The sequence below is a fragment of the Urocampus carinirostris genome, chromosome 16 (assembly GCF_059441175.1).
Source record: "Urocampus carinirostris isolate Australia breed hairy pipefish chromosome 16, RoL_Ucar_1.0, whole genome shotgun sequence".
Taxonomy (NCBI): domain Eukaryota; kingdom Metazoa; phylum Chordata; class Actinopteri; order Syngnathiformes; family Syngnathidae; genus Urocampus; species Urocampus carinirostris.
In genome coordinates, this window is record NC_142364.1 from 31,370,988 (window position 1) to 31,391,912 (window position 20,925).

Sequence of the window (20,925 nt, forward strand, 5' to 3'; positions counted from 1 at the left end):
AACAATTCTACAAAATTAATTTGAAACGAAAATATAAGAGAAATAGTACTACAGTTATAACACAAAAATACTGTAACAGAAATACTATTACAAAAATACTACTAAAGAAATACTACAAAGCTACAGGAATATGACAAAAATACTATTAAAATTAATAGTATTCTCTCATGCAGAAATACTACAACGGAAATACGACTGCATAAATACTTAATATCACTTAATATTGAATATTACTACTAAAATACTACAAAAACAATACTGTACTACAGAAATACGACAAAAATGCTACTGCAGAAATACTAGTCAAGTCAGGTAAAGTCATGTTTATTTGTATAGCCCTTAATCACAGAAATACTTCCATAACAAATCAATAGTAATTATATACTAGATAAATACTACTACATAAATACTACTACAGAAATACTACAAAAACACATCAACACTAATGCTATATTACAAAAGTATTAATACAAAAATACTACCACAGAAATACTACAACAAAATTACTACAAATAAAGTATCACAAATACTAGCACAAATATATGACAAAAACACAACTTTAGTAACACTAGAAACCTAAATATCAAATTTAGTGCTTAAATCGTGGACCTAATATATTTTGCTTTGATTCTGATTGTTTCCAAAACAATTAGATTTTTAATCTTATACAAAAAAAATATATAAAAAGACATATAACACAGATTTCTGCATTTATATTTATTCACTAATAATGAAAAAGGATTGATAGCTCTTCCTTTGGCCCAATTTGATAACCGAATGAGACCTGCCACTCAAAATGTTTGCCCACCCCAGCGCTGGAACATACCATAACCTAAAAATACTGTTGTTGACAAATTGCATGAAGAGATCTAATGGAAAACTCGTGTTGCCTCTCACTGTGGTGCCTTGCAAACTGCTCACATGCTACATAGAGTCACAAGAATTGTTTTCTGCGTGGAGGAGCATATCAATAACAGCTCAGTTCATCCTTTTAGTTGCCGATGTTATCGCAAATGTTACGCTAGCGTGCACACACTATCACAAAATACATAATTAGGGCCAGGAACACAGACAATTAGGTAACAGAATGAATATGCTCATATTTAGGCTCCCGCACAACAGTTGATTTGGTCTGTACTTGTTTAAATGAAAGAAAGCTGATATATAATAGGCGATTGTTTAAGGTTTTAATCTACTGTAAATTCTAAACTGATACTTTGCTGCATTTTAAACACTGGTTTATGTGCGGCTTGTTCTTTTTTTCGAATATTTTTTTTTTTGAGGAATTCAAAACACCTTGAACCTTGAACATATCACCAAAATGAAGTTACGCTAACTGCGCCAATAGACATTCTTTCAAACAAATGAAGAGTTCAATCGACTTTTAGTAACCACACTATGGATACTGGCAATCTTTAATATTTGCACACTTTCTGTAAACTGTATAAACTTTTTATATTACTGTTCATCCTTACCGGCAGTAGCTCAGGAGGTAAAATGCTCATCTTGGGATCTAGAGGTTACAGGTTTGATACCCAGCTCCTCCGTTGTATAAATTGAAGTGTCCTTGGCTAGGAAACTGAATCCCTAATGCCTTGTATGGAACTACTACTCGTGGGTGCTATCGGTGTGTGAAAAAAGGGAAATGTGAAGCAAATTGTAAAGCGCTTTGAGAGGTCCTCAGTGACTTGAAAAAGTGATATGTAATTGCAGACCATTTACATTTATTTACTTTCATCTTGAGACTTTTTGTACATATTTTTGCACTGTGCCTTGAGGCTACGGACAGTATTAATGTTCATGGCCCACTTCCTGCCCTTTAAGGAGGGAGAAAACTTGAAGTCACTGTTTTATGCCTACTTTACAAGATGAGAACACAAAGGAATTTTAAGTAATAAACGTGTTTCACAGAGAATGTTCCCTAAGTTTATTAAGGGGAATTACCTCTCCCTTCTCAAGGTTTCTTCATTGAACCCATGTTGAGGTTTTGAGTTTTTTTCTTGCCCTCATGTAGGTTTTAGATCTGGGGATGGTGTAATAATAGTCTGTACTTTGCAATAATCTGTGGTATGTGCAGCCCTTTGAGACCCCTTGTGATAATAGGCTATACAAATAAACTTGACTTGACTTGACTTGACACCCATCTGAATTCCTAGTATGGAAAAAAATGATCACTGTAAAATAAAAAGGACTACAGAGCGCAGGTGATTAAGAGCTGCATGCTCAAATTTAACAACCTCAATTTTGTCTTTGTACAAGCTTCATTACAGACACACACACACACACACACACACACACACACACACACACACAAATTATTATATGAATAATGTTGGCAAAAACATGTAATTTCTTTCAAAGGGCGTCATAAATGTTTCCAGACATCGCTATGGTGCCATCTATCTAGAGCAAATCCCATGTGGAATAGAGCAGCTCACCATTTTCCTTGGTGGCCGCACTGTATTTAAAATAGCAATGTTAAAAATGTGGCAAAAAAGTAGTGGGTTGCAGTCAGGGATGTAAGGTAATCAATGTTGTTGGCTGCAGACAAGCAAATGCTAAATGCTTGTGGCACAACATGCAGTCGATGACGCTGTCTGCAGGGTAATGATCTGTGCATATCCGAATCTTTTTCGGCGCTGGTTCTTTTCACGGCCTTCAACCTGTGGCCACATGCTCTGGAGTGACGGACAGAATGAGGCTGCTGAAGTACTCTGAAAGATCGGGTTAGCAGGGTGAATGTCATTCTCTGACAGAAATCAGTTCAAGTAGCCTGAGCACTTATCAGAGATGGACGCCTTCCAAACACTTAACTGGTAATAACTGAAAGTGTACTCATCACCAGGCTACCGCTGCAGTACAGTTGTATCTCTTTATATGAGAACCTCGAAACACAAGCATTTCAATGTCAGGTTTTAATTGAAAGAAAAATCTATCCGTGCGTACCAGGGTAAATCCAAGCTATGAGCAGTTCCAGAGGCTACATCACCATAATCAGCATTACAGTTTGCCTATGCAAACTACTACAGGCAAAAAATTAACAACCCAAAAATATCTTACTTAAAAATGTGTGTGTGTGTGTGCTTATTTAAAGTTACAGTATCTTCAATTTTAAGTGTACAGTAACTGCTTACGAATCATCAACATAATCTCATATCTGTCAACCTCAGCCAAATGCTCCCTGTATTACTAGTTGCAATTCCCTTATAAAAAGCAATAATAAACCTTACAAACAAAATACAGCACCTGTTTACTCACAGCAAGACATACTATGTAAAATACCCCGAACAATATAAGCAATCTACGATGACTTTGTCATCTTCCATCAGTAACCAAGACGATCAGGAGCTGAAATGGGCAACACAAGATCGATAACTTCGTTTTTTTGTTTTTCCCGTTTAAAAATAGTTTTACATGTACACAATTTGAAATGATCAAAACATGTTAGAAATTCTGGGAAAGCATATACGTTGAGCGTTATGTGATCTCCTGTTCCTCCTACCATGTGCACACCATTGCTACGGGAACTGTTTCTGCTAATAAACTCATGTTTCATTTTGTCAATGTCATCTTATTAATCTTATTATTGAATTTTCTTTACAGGGAGTGCAGAATTATTAGGCAATGAATATTTTGACCACATCATCCTCTTTATGCATGTTGTCTTACTCCAAGCTGTATAGGCTCGAAAGCCTACTACCAATTAAGCATATCAGGTGATGTGCATCTCTGTAATGAGAAGGGGTGTGGTCTAATGACATCAACAACCTATATCAGGTGTGCATAATTTTTAGGCAACTTCCTTTCCTTTGGCAAAATGGGTCAGAAGAGGGACTTGACAGGCTCTGAAAAGTCAAAAATAGATAGATAGATAGATAGATAGATAGATAGATAGATAGATAGATAGATAGATAGATAGATAGATAGATAGATAGATAGATAGATAGATAGATAGATACTTTATTCATCCCCTAAGGGAAATTCACATTTCCAGCAGCATCCCTGAGCTGAGAACAGTACAATAATAAAGCCAAAAGAATACAATATACAAATACCCAGTGTGACGTGCAAATGCCCACTGTAGCATGTTATATAGAGTAACTAAATAGTGCTACACAGAATACATATTGCAGTAAGATTCGGTAATATCCAATGTAGGTGGTGTGGTTTAATGTGGGCCTTTACTCTGCCGGGTGGAGTTAAAGAGCCTCATGGCATGAGGAAGAAAAGATCTCTTCAGTCTGTCCGTAGTACAAGACAGTGACAGCAGTCTGTCGCTGAAGCTGCTCTTCTGTCTGGAGATAATGCTGTGTAGTGGATGCGATGGATTGTCCATGATTGACCTCAGCTTTTTCAGTGCTCGTCTCTCAGCTACTGTTGTTAGGCTGTCCAGCTCTTTGCCCACAACAGAGCTCGCTTTCCTAGCCAGTTTATTGAGACGAGAGGCATCCTTCTTCTTGACGCTGCCTCCCCAACACGCTGCCGAATAGAAGAGGGCGCTTGCCACTACTGTCTTATAGACCTATAGTGACCAAATAGTGAGATATCTTGCAGAGGGATGCAGCACTCTTAAAATTGCCAAGCTTCTGAAGCGTGATCATCGAACAATCAAGCGTTACATTCAAAATAGTCAACAGGGTCGCAAGAAGCGTGTAGAAAAACCAAGGCGCAAAATAACTGCCCGTGAACTGAGAAAAGTCAAGCGTACAACTGCCAAGATGCCACTTGCCACCAGTTTTGCCATATTTCAGAGCTGCAACATCACTGGAGTGCCCAAAAGCACAAGGTGTGCAATACTCAGAGACATGGCCCAGGTAAGAAAGGCTGAAAAACGACCACCACTGAACAAGACACACAAGCTGAAACGTCAAGACTGGGCCAAGAAAAATCTCAAGACGGATTTTTTTAAGGTTTTATGGACTGATGAAATGAGAGTGAGTCTTGATGGGCCAGATGGATGGGCCCGTGGCTGGATCGGTAAAGGGCAGAGAGCTCCATTCCGCCTCAGACGCCAGCAAGGTGGAGGTGGGGTACTGGTATGGGCTGGTATCATCAAAGATGAGCTTGTGGGGCCTTTTCGGGTTGAGGATGGACTCAAGCTCAACTCCCAGTCCTACTGCCAGTTTCTGGAAGACACCTTCTTCAAGCAGTGGTACAGGAAGAAGTCCGCATCCTTCAAGAAAAACATGATTTTCATGCAGGACAACGCTCCATCACACGCATCCAAGTACTCCACAGCGTGGCTGTCAAGAAAGGGTCTAAAAGAAGAAAAACTAATGACATGGCCTCCTTGTTCACCTGATCTGAACCCCATAGAGAACCTGTGGTCCCTCATCAAATGTGAGATTTACAAGGAGGGAAAACAGTACACCTCTCTGAACAGTGTCTGGGAGGCTGTGGTTGCTGCTGCACGCAATTTTGATCGTGAACAGATCAAAGCACTGACAGAATCCATGGATGGCAGGCTTTTGAGTGTCCTTGCAAAGAAAGGTGGCTATATTGGTCACTGATTTGTTTTTGTTTTGTTTTTGAATGTCAGAAATGTATATTTGTGAATGTTGAGCTGTTATATTGGTTTCCCTGATGAAAATAAGTAATTGAAATGGGTATACATTTGTTTTTTGTTAAGTTGCCTAATAATTATGCACAGTAATAGTCACCTGCACACACAGATATCCTCCTAAAATAGCTAAAACTAAAAAAGCCCCACTCCAACTTCCAAAATATGCAGCTTTGATATTAATGAGACTTTTGGGTTCATTAAGAACATGGTTGTTGTTCAATAATAAAATTAATCCTCAAAAATACAACTTGCCTAATAATTTTGCACTCCCTGTATGTTTGATTACTATTTCAATGTGTTTTAGTGATTAGGAAGATTTGTATTATAGGTATTTACTTGGATGCTTTCGAGAGGACAGGGAACAGACCACTTAGTTATTAATTATTTCATATTGGGAAAATTTGCTCATTACACGGGCAATTGGAGCTACAAGAACAAACCTGGAACAAACTAAACTCGTATGAAGAGGTACTACTGTAATGGAAAATTACCTTTGGCTGCTTGATCGGTGCTTATTCCCTCAAATTGCATATAAAATATGTGGCTTTTTTCCCTTTCAGGTGAAAAAGCAGCAGAATGGCCGTGTGGCTTGGAGCCCCCAGCCAGGTTGTGCCCCAATGGGACCCAGTGCAAAGAATACTGGACTGGACCCAATTACGGGATTACCAACTTCGACAACATCCTGTTTGCCGTGCTTACCGTGTTCCAGTGCATCACCATGGAGGGATGGGTTGAAATCCTATACAACGTAAGTTGCTACACACAGTTTTCCTGCAAGAATTTTAGACCAGGGGTCTATTCTATTCAAAGGCAGCCTGGAGGCCAATTGCAGCCCTCCGGATGATAGTTTGAAGAAAATGTCACAAAATGAAAGTTTAAGGGATAGTGTGTATTTTTTGATCACTCGCTGTCACTGTTTTGAATCATGCAATTGAAAATGAGTGATGAGAGTACAAGGAAGAATAAGAGCTAGGGAGACACAAAGTGACCAAATGGCACCTTATTAGTAACAAAAAAGAGATAAATAAGAAAATGAAAAAAGAAAGATAAAAAGAAAAGAAAGAAGAGAAAAAAACAAGAAAAAAAGTAGATTATTATTATTATGACTTATTTAAAAAAGAAAGAAAATACTATAAAAATATTATTAAAATACTTCTATAGTAATATATAATGTATAGTAAAAAGACACAAATACAGAAATTCTATTACATAAATACTACAGAAATACAACTACAATAATACAACAAATTACTAGAAAAATCCTACTATCTAAATACGACAAAAGTGCCACTACAGAAATACTAAAAAATAGTCCAGAAATACTACAGAATTATGAATAATCCCATCATAGTAGTATTACAGAAATAATACAAAAATATCAGAAAGTATTACTACAGAAATACTACAAACCAGTAGATTATTTTGGTACTTTATTATTTTATTTTAGTTATTTTTGCCTCTTGCTAGTTTCTCAAGACCCCAAGATACTTGAACTCTTCCACTTGGGGCAAGATCATGAACTTTGGGTTATGACCGAAAGAACACGATCCTGGATACAAGTGGCCGAAATGAGTTTCCTCCGTAGGGTGTCTGGGTTTTCCCTTAGAGATAAGGTGAGAAGCTCAGTCATCCGGGAGGGACTCTGTGTAGAGCCACTGCTCCTCCTCATTGAGGGGAGCCAGTTGAGGTGGCTTGGGCATCTGATAAGGATGCCTCCTGGACGCCTCCCTCGGGAGGTGTTCCGGGCATGTCCCACTGGCAGGAGGCCCCGGGGGCGACCCAGGACACGCTGGAGAGACTCTCGGCTGGCTTGGGAACGCCTCGGGATCCCGTCGGATGAGCTGGAGGAGGTGGCTGGAGATAGGGACGTCTGGGCTTCCCTTTTAAGGCTGCTGCCCCCGCGACCCGACCCCGGATAAGCGGATGGATGGATGGATGGATAGTTTCTCAAGATTTTTAAAAGTATTTTTTATAATATGTATCTATCTGTCTGTCTGTCTGTCTGTCTGTCTGTCTGTCTATTTTATATATATATATATATATATATATATATATATATATATATATATATATTCATGTATATTCCCTTCTGCTCTGTTCATTTCCCTCCAAAAATCTGCTTTAGCTGTTCCAGGCTCATTATGTTAAGCGCTTGAAGACTCTCGCTGGTTTGATCAAGGACAGCAGTTCCCCATTTTTCTTCTTATTTCCTTCTTACTGCTTCTGAGAAATATTTCACCGTCCTTTTTCAGGGGATTTATCATAGATTACATCCTATTCCTCCTAGCATGTCATACATTATTTTTCTGGGTATTTTCATTATTCAAAATATTCCGGTTTCCCAATACTGCATGAATCGTGAAATCCAGCAGGGAAGGAATAATCCACTTATCATTGCAGCTTCAGTTTGTATTTGCTTTGAAGAGTCTTTTTGAAAAAGATCTAGCTGTAAACGGACCAGGAGTCTTGCGGTGCATGAAATATAATTGCTTTATCGTCAGCGAATGAGTCGTGAACGGTCCTTCGTCTTAAATAACTGTGACATCATTTTCTCAAGAAAGCAAGTAGCAAAATGGAAGCCCCCTGAGTTCAATAAAAGCGGATGGATGTGGATACGCAACGCAAATTCCACTTTTTTAGACTAGTAATAGCTCATGTTGCGTTATTTTTACAGAAATTATTATTTCTTTTCTTCCCTTTCTGTCATGACCTCAAAGTCATTTTAGCTCTGGGGTCGGATCCAGACTTTCTGTTCTCAGTCAAGCCAGATCAGTAAAAGAATGTCAACGCCAAATGTTTGCTTTGTTTTCCAGTATTATGCTTTATCATTCAGTCACATTAGTGACCAACCGTTCATATTATAATATTGGATGACAAGGGATCTTTCCTAAATACTACAAATAATTCACAAACAATGGGGAAAAAAGATTTTCTTTTTCGGCATTACGTCTGTATGAATGCAGTTTTACACCTGAACCAACTAACCACGCTATATAAACTCAACATTGTCTTCCCCCTCTAGGCTAGAGGGAGAATTTTGCTTTTCATTTGGTTAAAAATCATAACTTTGGACAGAAATGACCTGGAGATCGCTTCGTTTTTTGACATCCTCAGAAATGTATAGTGGGCCGGAATAAATCATCCAACGGGCTGGATTTGGCCCATGAGCCGTATGTTTAATAGTGGTTAGGTACATTGGTTAAGTACACGGAAAAGCAGGCAGTGAGGGAACATTTTACTGAACACCAGAGGCAAGCAAGTTATTCAATGGACAGACTGAAGGTTTGGTGAACCAGTAGGTCTAAACACCCAAGTCCACAGCCAAATAGTTTGTCAGGCGGAACTTGTAATCTGTGAAGTCAGGCAGGGGTTCGGTACGCTGAGTAAAAAAAACATGACATGGTTGATTGGAATGTGACAAGAAAGACACCGCACTAGCAAGGAACCAAAGGACAGAATACTTACAAGGGAGAGGGAAAGAGTCATACTACAAGGAAAAACAGCAGCTGTGAAAAGACCTGAAAGTGAATGGCCAAATACGATAAGGGCTGACATGAGAGAATAAATAGGTATTTATTTTGTCACACATCAGAATTGCAGATTAACACTTTGCTGCATTTTACTTACATTTTCCTTTGAGAGGTGCTTAAATTAAACCCTCACCGATCTAATCTCTCTTTACAAGTTACTTCCCAAATCGCTTAAGATGTGGCTTCAGCAATCTCATTGAAAATAGAGTCCAATTAGAACAAACAATTGCAGCATGCATCACCTCTTACATGGTTTTATATCGACTAAATGTGCTGTGTCAGAATTGAAGCTGACAGACATTGTCTGTGACGGAGTCCTAACACATTACCAAAATGAAAACAATTAGCATTATCGTCATCGAAGGCTTTCCCCTTGAGGGCCTGCAAGGTCCAGATAAGCGTAAAGTGCGTCTAGTGCCATCTTGGCATCATCTCTTAATTCTTGCGCCCATTCAGTAAAATGACAGCGATCCAACGAGACCACACGAATTATCTCCAAATGCAAGCACTGAAAATGACATCTTATTTGCAAATGACATATACATCAGTGCTATTTCAGTGCCAATCTTCATTTCATGCCTTGTGACTGTTTTAATGTAAATCCTGGACAACAAGCCGCTACTTTTTTGCTACATTTAAACACTGCAGCTTTAAATACGGTGTGGCTTTTTTTTGGGGTGACGACTCTGAGAAAAACGGTGAGCTGCTCATTTTCCACAATGCATATAAAAAACGCCGCAGTTACATCCGATAACATTAACAACCCCTATTTCGAGAGAAATTAGTCCATGTTTTTTCCAACATTATTCAGAAAGTACATAACAGAGGTCAATTGAAACTTTTGACAGAACATTATTCAGTATTTACAACAAACTCACTATATTTCAACTTTTTCACCCACAAATAAAGCCCTCAATTTATAAATCGGTATTGAACGGCAGTGGACGTTATCTACTATATCAAAAATGCAACACTTCTCTTACCATATTATCTGTGTGTCACGGACCAGGAATGGAGACAAAGCCCAATTGCATTCGTTTTACTCAGCTTTATTTAGAAGCAGGAAAGGGCCTTCACCCACGATCCGGTGATCGTCGGTCACGGGTAACAGATCACTGGGAACGCGGAAGTGGCACTTCCGTGTCGATTGAAGGCAATGTCGAGAACAAGAAAAAACAGGTCGATGGCTGGGACGGAGGAGCAAAAACGTAAATGGGTTCAGAAAAGAGGTCGGCAACGGGAATCAGACGGAAAACAGGGCAGGATAGAGTCAGGATTCAAAAGAGCTTGCCTTGCGTGTAGCTAAGGTTCCCAGACGATCTGACGAATGTTGACAGGAATGCAGGGGTTTAAAAAGAGTTCAACAGCCAATCAGGGTCCGCGGCTTTTTTCCGCCAACAGAGCAGACTCAGGTGCTCCGCATCAGTAATCATGACACTGTGTCAATGTCAGGTAACTGAAGTTTCCTTTAATACTTGAGGAATGATAACAACCAATTGATATACGGTCCGGTACGCGACAGCCACCATTAACAACATAAAAAGACAATTTCCACGTCTGTGTTACAATTTGCCACTATTCATCGCAGTATGGTTGACTAGAAGAAGAAGAAGAATAGAGAAGAAGAAGACTAGCACTTTTATTTAGATATACAGGGCTTCCATTTTACACCACCGAGCCCTCATTTGCCTTTTCCTATTGGCACAGTAGAAAATATGTGCTCATTTTTGTAATTGCCATCTTGAATGGTCACATGATCCGAAAACACATTACCTAAACAATTCAGAGCAGAACTGAAAAACCCCACAGCTCAAAACGGCATCAGAGTTACGGAGGCGTGGCGCCATTTCTAGTGTACACCAAAGGCTACGACGCCAAATTCTTCACACAATTGGCTCCAAGGGTTTAAAATGTTGGAAATGGACGTGACGTCTGTTTAAGCTTATGGCTCTAAATCTTTTGCTGTTCGTACAAAGACAAAGTTGAGTTTCATTCTTTAAGAGAGAGAGTTACATAGGCCGAATTGAGTGGAGCAGGTATCAATAAAGATGAATGGGGGAGACTGTATAACAAACTGTGAGTGGTTGCTTAATGGTTCTAGTGGGGGAACTGGCTGGATGTAGCATCTTGGCAATTATTTAGGAAACAAAATGGCAAAAAAATTGTATATCACGAAAATACAATTTAAAAAGACGTGCAGATACTTTGTCCCAAATGTAGAAAATAAATAACAACAATAATCACTTAACAAACTTACATAAGTACAGAAAAATGTATAACAAGGTACCAAAGTACAATAATGAAGTAAGGTAACATTCCTACTTTGTGCACAAACATGTATTCTTAACTTTTACCTAACCACAAATAACTAGCTAGTGTGTATTGAGTAAAATGGCCCTGAAATCCGCCCTACCCAGTAACCAAATTAGCCTGATTGAATTTATTTTGCCTTAAAGGGACATTCTGTATTATTTAGCCTCTTCTGGTGGTAAAAAAAAACCCCCAAAACAAAACAGTTTTGATTTGAATAATTTTAAAAATACACAAACTGCCAAATAAAGGTGTACTTTTTAAAATACTTGTAGGTCAAGAAATTTGTATTTATTTTTCATAACATAGGCTCACCGACAAGGTGCTGACATGATTGTCTGCCAGCTTGCTGCTCAGACCCCCCAAAACCAAAAACCTTATGAAAGGCTGTGCAAAAAAATGAGAAGAAAAATGGTGCGGTTTAGTCACTTTTAAAAAGGTCTGAATATTCAGACAAGAACATAATTATGTCACTCTTGCTATAACAATGTAAAATTCTCCCAAAATCACTTGTATTTTCTATTTTTGTACAGACCTTAAAGGCAATTACCCCGAAAACGATTTCCTTTCAATCCCTTACATCAGGGCTCTTAAATGAATCCCAAGCCTCCGTACTGAATCCCCCCTCAGGGGCTATCAAATTCTATCGACAGCTAGAACGTGTATCGCTACGTGTTCTTGGCTCAATGTTTTAACTCGCGTTGACAAAATATCTCAAGGAGTTGTTTACTTGTATCCCCATGTTGTGCTCGAACCACATATGTGTCATTGGCAGTTCTTCGCCTTAGGCAACTGATTGCATGAGCAGTTTTGTAATGAACTACGTGAGAATCGCCAGTGGGATCCTTTGCCAAATGCCGTGTATGTTCCTCTTGGTATGGTAGTGAAGTGAGAAACTTTGCGAACCCATGCGCTTAAAAGGAGATTCGGCTCATTAGCCCGAACCATTTTAAAAAGCCACAACTGTTACTTTCGCCCTCCTTCTTGATCCTACTCTTCTTATGTGTAGTGCTCAATAAAATGGGGTATTGATTCTGTCGTCTACTGAAGCCAAATTCATAAACCGGCACATAATATTAAAGATCTTAATGGGTACAGTCAGAACAGATGCATGCACACACTCGAACGCACTTTAGATGTACACCAATTAGAAGTAAACAGAATCACAGATGCCGATGCCTGAGGCTGTTTGTGACAGAGAATACTGCCTCACATCCTAGATTCAGATATGACATACAGTTCGATGAGTGAAAATGATCTTATCTTGATGTGTTTGATTTTTATCTCTTTACTAGTATCACGGTCCCTTAATCCCGCTTCTCGTAGTGTGCCTTGCAAAAGTACAGACTGGCGGCACCCATCCCTCTCCTGGCTGTTTTTGGGTTGGAGTTTGCTCCCCTACATGAAACAGATAACCATGTAACCGTACTTGTTTCCATGGTTACCAGTAGCCAGTAAACCATCCTCATCTGACTCAGATACTGCACCTCCATCATCTGGTTGCCGATGTATAAATTCAATTACTGTATTTTCCGTATTTTCAGGCGCACATGATTATAAGGCTCACCCTCACAATATTTCTCTGTGAGCCATTTTTTTTATATACAATATAAGGTTCAGTGGACTATTGGGTACATTGAATTAAAACTACAGTCAGAGTCAGGGCTGCATAGATAAAAATATTATCAGAAAATTACAAAAATAACTTTTTCAAAGAACATTATGATTATGAAATCTAGTTTCACAACTAAATTAATTTGATTGATTCCTAAAGCATTGTATTGAATAATCCATTTTCGATGTTATTTGCTGTATTTCCAGTATTCAAGGCGCACCGGATTATAAGGCACACTTTCAAATTTCTGGCAAATTTAGGGTTTATAGGTGTGCCTTATAGTCTGGAAAATACAGTAATGGGAAAACACAATCCATCCATACCCGCGACCCTACTGAGGATAAGCGGTGCAGCTAATGGATGGATGGATGGATGGGAATACACAAATCAATTTAATTACATACACTGGAAAAAAGACTTAACCAGGCTTAATAAATCACTTGAAAATCAATGGTAATAAAGTAGTCAAATAGTCAAGTCAAGTCATGTTTATTGGTATAGCCCTTAATCAGGCGTCTCAAATGGCATACCACAGAATATTGCAAATTACAGCCTATTATAACACCATCCCCTGATCTAAAACCTACATGAGGGCAAGGAAAAACTCAAAAACCTCAACATGAGGAAATTGAAGAAACCTTGAGAAGGGACCGCACATGAGCTTATCCCCCTTCCAGGATGACCAGGCTTCAAAGCATGTTGCAATAACAAACAATAAAATCAAAAATAAAATATAAAATAATTAAAGTACAATTTAAAACAGAAAATAAAATAAAAAGGATGACCAGATTGCAATGGATAGCATATTTGTGAGATATATTTTACTCTATGCTACATTTTCATAGTGAATTAGAGTATTAATTTTCAGTGTTTGATGTTCTAGGCAGCACAGAGGATGAATAGTTAGCACTTATTCCCCACAGTTCAGAGGTCAAGGGTTGAATTCTCCCTGTGTGGAGTTTGCATGTTCTCCCCTTGCCTGAGGTGGTTTTCTCCAAGCACTCTGGTTTCCTCACACATTTCAAAAGCATGCATAGTTAATTGACAGGTCTAAATTGATAAGCGAGTCAGAAAATAGATGAATTGATGGATATTACAACTGACTCCTTTTTTATATCACAATAAATACTAGAGTTGTCTTTTTTGTCATTGATGACATTATAGTGAACACTGTTTACTGTCAGGCGGGACGGAAGGAAAACTGAGATCACTTGCACTTGATTCTTGGTTTTTATTGGAAGGAAGGAATGACAAGACGTGAATCTTCGATCCGTTGTTTGACGGATTGTCGAGACTTGACAGGCGGGTGAAGGCTTGGCGGGAATGGTCGCGGACAGGCGTAGTCGTCGTGTTTTTGGTTGGGGCTGGAGAAGAAGGGCGTCGTTGTGTTCGGAAGAGAGATCAGGAGTCAGGCGGGCAGGGCAGGTCGTAGGCAAATTCGGAAACGGGTCGGCAACGGAGATCAGGTAGAAAAACAGGAGGCAGGCAAAGAGTCGGAGGTACGGGCTTTCTGAGCAGATGGCAACAGATCGCATAGTACAATCGGATAAAGTGTTACCGGAAGCTGGGGATTTAAATGTACAGGGTGCGCCAATCAGCTGTCCTGGCTGTTGGCGCCAAATCCTGAACACAGGTGTTCCCGATCCGGCTGATTGTGACAGAACCCCCCCCTCAAGGGACGGCTCCAGAAGTCCCCAGAAAAAAGGAAAAAAAATGAATCCGACAGGCAAGAGTATAATCCAACAGGCAAAAGTATAATCCGACATGCAGGACCATAATCCGACAGGCTGGTCAGTTAGAACTCCTCTGAACGGACCAATGCTCCATCGTCGTCTTCAGGCGGCGTAGTCGATGATGGACCCGGCGGAGATGTAGTCATTGGCCGGACACCCCTAGGACGACCTCGGCGAGGATCAGGTTGATCTGGATACTGGCGGTGGAACTCGGAGATGAGCGAATGATCCAGGATCTGCCGGGTGGGGATCCAGGACTGTTCCTCCGGGCCATATCCCTCCCAGTCCACGAGATATTGGAGACCACGTCCTCTACAATGAGAGCGGAGCAGACGTCGCACGGTGTAGATAGGGTCACCATCCAGGAAGCGAGGGGCTGGGGGGGAGGGACTTCAGGGACCAGGGGGCTCTGGCAGACAGGCTTAATGCGGGAAACATGAAACGTCGGGTGAACCATCATGGTGCTGGGCAGGCGCAGGCGGACTGCCGATGGACTAATAATTTTGTCCACCGGAAACGGTCCCAGGAATCGGGGAGCCAACTTCTTGGACTCCACCCGGAGTGGAAGGTCCTTGGTGGACAACCATACTTGCTGGCCCACCTGGTACGTTGGAGCCGGAATTCTTCTTCGGTTAGCCCCCTTTGAATAACTTTGGACGGCCCGAGTGCAACGACAGCGACGGGCATTTGCAAGAGCCGACGGACAGGAAACCTCTTCCTCTTGGTTGGGGAACAAGGGTGGCTGGTAGCCATAGACGCACTGGAAGGGAGACATGCCAGTGGAGGAGCAGACAAGGGAGTTGTGGGCGTATTCCACCCATACCAGCTGTTGCGCCCAGGAAAGAGGCTCACGGGAAACCAGGCAGCGGAGAGCCGTCTCCAGTTCTTGATTGAGGCGTTCAGACTGTCCATTATATTGCGGATGGAGAGACTGACCGAGGCCCCCAGGAGACGGCAGAACTCTTTCCAAAATCCCGAGGCAAATTGGGGACCTCGGTCTGAAACAATGTCTTTTGGGATTCCATGGAGGCGGAAGACATGCAGCTGGACCACCTGTGCCGTCTCTTTGGCGGACGGAAGCTTGGGCAAGGCCACGAAGTGGACCATTTTGCTGAACCGATCCACAATCGTCAAAATGGTTGTCATCCCTTCCGAGGCAGGCAGCCCAGTAACGAAGTCCAGGGAGATGTGGGACCAAGGACGGCTGGGGACTGGTAATGGCTGAAGCAATCCGGCAGGGGGTCGATTCGGAGCCTTCTGCTGGGCACAGGTTTGGCAAGCCCCGACGTACTCCTGAACATCCTTTGCCAATGAGGGCCACCAGAAACGTCGGGCCAAGAAGTTGCTGGTGCGGGTAGCACCCGGGACAGGAGAGGCGAGAGTCGTGCCCCCATTGAAGGACCTCTGACCGTAGAGCTTCCGGGACGAATAGCCGCCCCTCTGGACAAGTACTGGAGCCTTCTTGGTCTTGGAGGGCCTCTTTGACGCGGTCCTCGATGTCCCAGGTGAGAGTGGCCAGTAACCGGGACTCAGGAAGGATGGCTGTTGGACCCTGGGAATGATTGTCCTCCTTTTGAACCTGGCGAGAGACGGCATCTGGCTTGACATTGCGGGACCCGGGGCGGTAGGAAAGGGTGAAGTTGAAACGGGTGAAGAAGAGTGACCAGCGGGATTGTCTCGGGTTCAAACGTTTAGCGGAACGGATGTATTCAAGATTCTTGTGGTCAGTCCAAACTAGGAACGGAACTGGTACCCCTTCCAGCCAGTGGCGCCATTCCTTAAGAGCCAATTTTATTGCTAGCAGCTCACGATCCCCCACGTCGTAATTGCGTTCGGCAGGGAATAAGCGACGTGAAAAGAATGCACAGGGGTGCATCTTTTGGTCCTCGGTCGACCTTTGAGAGAGAACAGCCCCAACTCCTATGTCCGAGGCATCCACTTCAACAACTAGCTGACGCCCCGGGTCAGGTACTTGGAGGATGGGAGCCGTCGAAAATCGAGCCTTGAGGGTAGTGAATGCTTTGTCGGCCGCAGGAGACCATCTGAATGTTTCTTTGGGACTAGTGAGAGCCGTCAGGGGACCCGCTACCATGCTATAGTTCCGAATAAATCGTTGGTAAAAATTGGCGAAACCCAAGAACTGCTGGAGCTTCTTGCGATCCGTGGAGAAGGGCCAAGAGGTGACTGCCGACACCTTTGCAGGATCCATGATGTAATCTCCCCTCCGCGATAATATACCCCAGGAATGACACGGTTTGGGCGTGGAACTCACACTTCTCAGCCTTAACGAAGAGGGAGTTTTCCAGGAGTCGTCGAAGGACAATTTGGACGTGCTGCGTGTGTTCCTCCAGGGATTTAGAGAAAATCAGAATGACATCCAAGTAGACAAACACGAACTTGTTGAGCACATCGCGCAGCACGTCGTTGATAAGGGACTGGAAGACGGCGGCGGCGTTCGTTAGACCAAAAGGCATGACTAAATATTCGTAGTGACCCGTGGGAGTGTTAAAGGCCGTTTTCCATTCATCTCCCTCCCAAATACGGACCAGATGATAAGCGTTTCTGAGGTCCAGTTTAGTGAACACCGTGGCCCTTTGCAGCAGTTCAAAGGCGGAGGCGAGCAGTGGTAAAGGATAGCGATTCTTAACTGTTATGTCATTAAGGCCCCTGTAGTCAATGCACGGTCGTAAAGAACCATCTTTGCCAACAAAGAAAAAAACAGCTCCAGCCAGGGAAGAGGATGGCCGGATTATTCCGGCTGCCAAGGCCTCCGAGATGTATTCCTCCATGGACTGTCTTTCGGGTGCAGAAAGGGAATAGAGACGACCCCGCGGGGGAGTAGAGCCAGGCAGAAGGTCGATAGCACAGTCATAGGGGCGATGTGGAGGAAGGGAAGTGGCCTTGGCTTTGCTAAAAACTTCCCGTAGGTGGTGATAGCAGGCAGGGACCTTGGACACGTCAGGAGGAGACTTGGAAGCCACGGGTCGGTCGGGGTGATATGCAGAACGTAGACAGGTTTGATGGCACTCGACGCCCCATTCCATGACGGTCCCCGAACGCCAATCAAAGTGAGGGTTGTGCCGTACCAGCCATGGATGGCCCAAAACGAGTGGCTGGCCGGGGGATGGGACCAGGTGGAACCGAATTTGCTCTCTATGACTGCCAGAAAGTCTCATCTCCATTGGTTCGGTAACATGGGTAACTGTGCCCAGAAGACGGCCATCTAGTGCTCGGGCGGTGATAGGAGTAGCGAGGGAATTCAATGGGATCTTGAGTTTGTGGGCGAGGGAGCGGTCCAAAATGTTAGCTTCGGCCCCGGAATCCACTGGCGCGGAAAGTCTCTGTGGGGAACCAGCAATCAAGAGATGCACCTCGAGGGAAGGTCGAGAGGTTTCGGAGGACGGGATAAGGGCAGAACTCAATCGGACGCCTCTGTTGTCCGACGAGCCCCCTCTTTTAACGGACACGTTGAGATTTGATGCCCCTTGCCGCCGCAATAAAGACAAAGTCCCTCAGAAACCCGCCGCCGGCGGTCCTCGGCCGATAGCGCTGCCCGATTAATCTCAATGGCTTCGTGAGTAACTGTCCTAGGGGATCGGGGCGTTTGGAACCCACTTGGCCCTTTGGGCGAATTCGTCGGGAGTCGTATTGTTCTTCCCCTCTCATGTCCCCGTGCTTGGACCCGACGGGCAATTCGCGCCGTCAGTGCAATGGCTTCGTCGAGGGTAGAAGGCGGAGTATGGGACACCAATTCGTCCTTCAAGTAATCGGCCAAACTGTGGAGATAAGCGTCCACTAACGCTTCCTCATTCCAATTACTCTGGCTAGCAAGTGTTCTAAAGTCAATGGAGTAATCGGCGACCGAACGTTTTTCTTGGGGAATGTTAAGCAGGGAGCGGGATGCGTCAGACGAGGCAGACCCAGTATCGAATACTTTCAGGATCTCCTGGGAGAATTGTGCAAACGAGGAACATGCCACCGAATCCTCGTTCAAACTCGGCAGTACCCCAAAGCCGAGCTCTCCCAGTCATGTGGTTAATGACGAACGCTACCTTGGTTCCCTCGGATCGAAAATTTCGGGCTTGGAGATCAAAAATGAGTCGACAGTTTACGAGGAAGGCACGGACTTGGGTAGGGTCGCCGCAAAACTTTTCGGGTGCACCCACATGGGGTTCTGCTGCTTCGGAGACATGCGAGGTAGGCAATGAAAGACTCGGCGGGAGTGTTTGTGGACTCGGAGACGGGTTGACGGAATGCGGAAATTGTGACGTCAGTAATTTTGACAGCTGCTCAGACAGGCTCGTGACCTGCTGTTGGTTCTGTAGTAAGAGGTGTTGTTGCTGTTGCAGAAAACCTTGTTGCTGTTGGACTTGTTGTTGTAGTGTGGCGACGTCACTTGCAGACTTCTGTACGGCACTTGGTCCATTGTAGCCGTTGTAGAGCGGAAGGAGGCTCCGAGTCGCTTGGTTCTTCCTTCGGAGAAACGTGCGCTGATCTCATGATGTGATCCGATTGTTCTGTCAGGCGGGACGGAAGGAAAACTGAGATCACTTGCACTCGTTTCTTGGTTTTTATTGGAAGGAAGGAATGACAAGACGAGAATCTTCAATCCGTTGTTTGACGGATTGTCGAGACTTGACAGGCGGGTGAAGGCTTGGCGGGAATGGTCGCGGACAGGCGTAGTCGTCGTGTTGTTGGTTGGGGCTGGAGAAGAAGGGCGTCGTCGTGTTCGGAAGAGAGATCAGGAGTCAGGCGGGCAGGGCAGGTCGTAGGCAAATCCGGAAACGGGTCAGCAACGGAGATCAGGTAGAAAAACAGGAGGCAGGCAAAGAGTCGGAGGTACGGGCTTTCTGAGCAGATGGCAACAGATCGCATAGTACAATCGGATAAAGTGTTACCGGAAGCTGGGGATTTAAATGTACAGGCTGCGCCAATCAGCTGTCCTGGCTGTTGGCGCCAAATCCTGAACACAGGTGTTCCTGAACCGGGTGATTGTGACAGTTTACAATAGGATTAATTGGACATGGACCTCCGTGATAAATACAGAATGAAGACTTAAATGGCACAATAAGAATTAAAGAAATGCTTGGAAAAATAGGCAAAATATTTTCAAGTTAGTGCTTGGAGACTGGTATTAGTTGTTAGTGCATTATAACATCAATGCAATGAAAAATAGGGCTATACCCGTAAGCAGCATCAAAATTCCAAAATAAATTGATAAATAAGATATGAATACCCATTTACTTATACTTAAGCAAGATGCCGTAATTTTCTGACTACTACCCAAACGCAATACATTTTTTAAAGGAAAAATATTTTGAACATACAGTACATGAGATGCACCTGACTATCGACCACATGTGAACATGTTAAAAACATAGGGAATTACAAAAAAAAAAAACAGTACGCTGAAAGAGTTTTCAAAGTTTTAATAAGAAACACACTCTGGGAAAAGGCACTGAGACGCAGCAACACATGTACTGTCAAAGCAAAAAAACAGCAAAACAAGTCACAAAACATAAGCTGCATGTTTTAAGTTGTGTGATATGAGTTGCGGTTTATGGTCCAAAAACTCCAGTATTTTGTTTTCAGTCTTGAGCATTTGTTTAGTGTGGTGATGCATCAGGGAAAGAAGCTCTCTTTGACTCTTATAGTCCTTGTTTTAAGGACCTGTAGTGCCTACCAGAGGAAAAGAAGTCGAAGAAGTGAAGGCCGATGTTTATAATATTGCTCTGCTGCCGTATCACAAGCTGGCGATATCCTCCAGACTGGGCAGAGAGCAGCTAATACAATTCTAGTATGCCAGAATGCTCTACACTATGGCTTTGTAGAAGGACACCAGTCTGTACAAACTACAGAATCCTACACTGCAAAAATTATTTTTTTTAACCCACTGGAAGTTTTTTGCCTGTTTAAAGTGCAGTTGTACCTTGTCTCTCGGATGTATTTCATTAAATAATCCCTAGCAGGGTCAGCCTCAGGAAAAGCCTGATGCCCTTTCCGAACAACACGCCCCGCTGACCCATCAAATCAGTCTGCCCTTATTGCACTGTCATGTGTATTCGTCACTTTTCTGTTTTCTGTGTTGTGTAATGTAATGTAATGTCTGTTTTACAGACAGTCGATGGGAATTTCCCTAAGGGGAACAATGAAATATATTTAAGCTAAATCTAA

General features: G+C 42.8%; 1 protein-coding gene across 4 annotated transcripts in view; it reads left to right on the forward strand.

Annotated features, from left to right (window-relative positions):
- Positions 1–20,925, forward strand: part of cacna1bb (calcium voltage-gated channel subunit alpha1 Bb) — a 146,978-nt gene that overhangs the window by 11,050 nt on the left and 115,003 nt on the right. For all 4 annotated transcript variants that reach the window (XM_088356094.1, XM_088356091.1, XM_088356092.1 and 1 more), the window contains exon 3: positions 6,124–6,311. In XM_088356094.1, the coding sequence (XP_088212220.1) occupies positions 6,124–6,311 (188 nt within the window). The remainder of the gene's footprint in view (positions 1–6,123; positions 6,312–20,925) is intronic.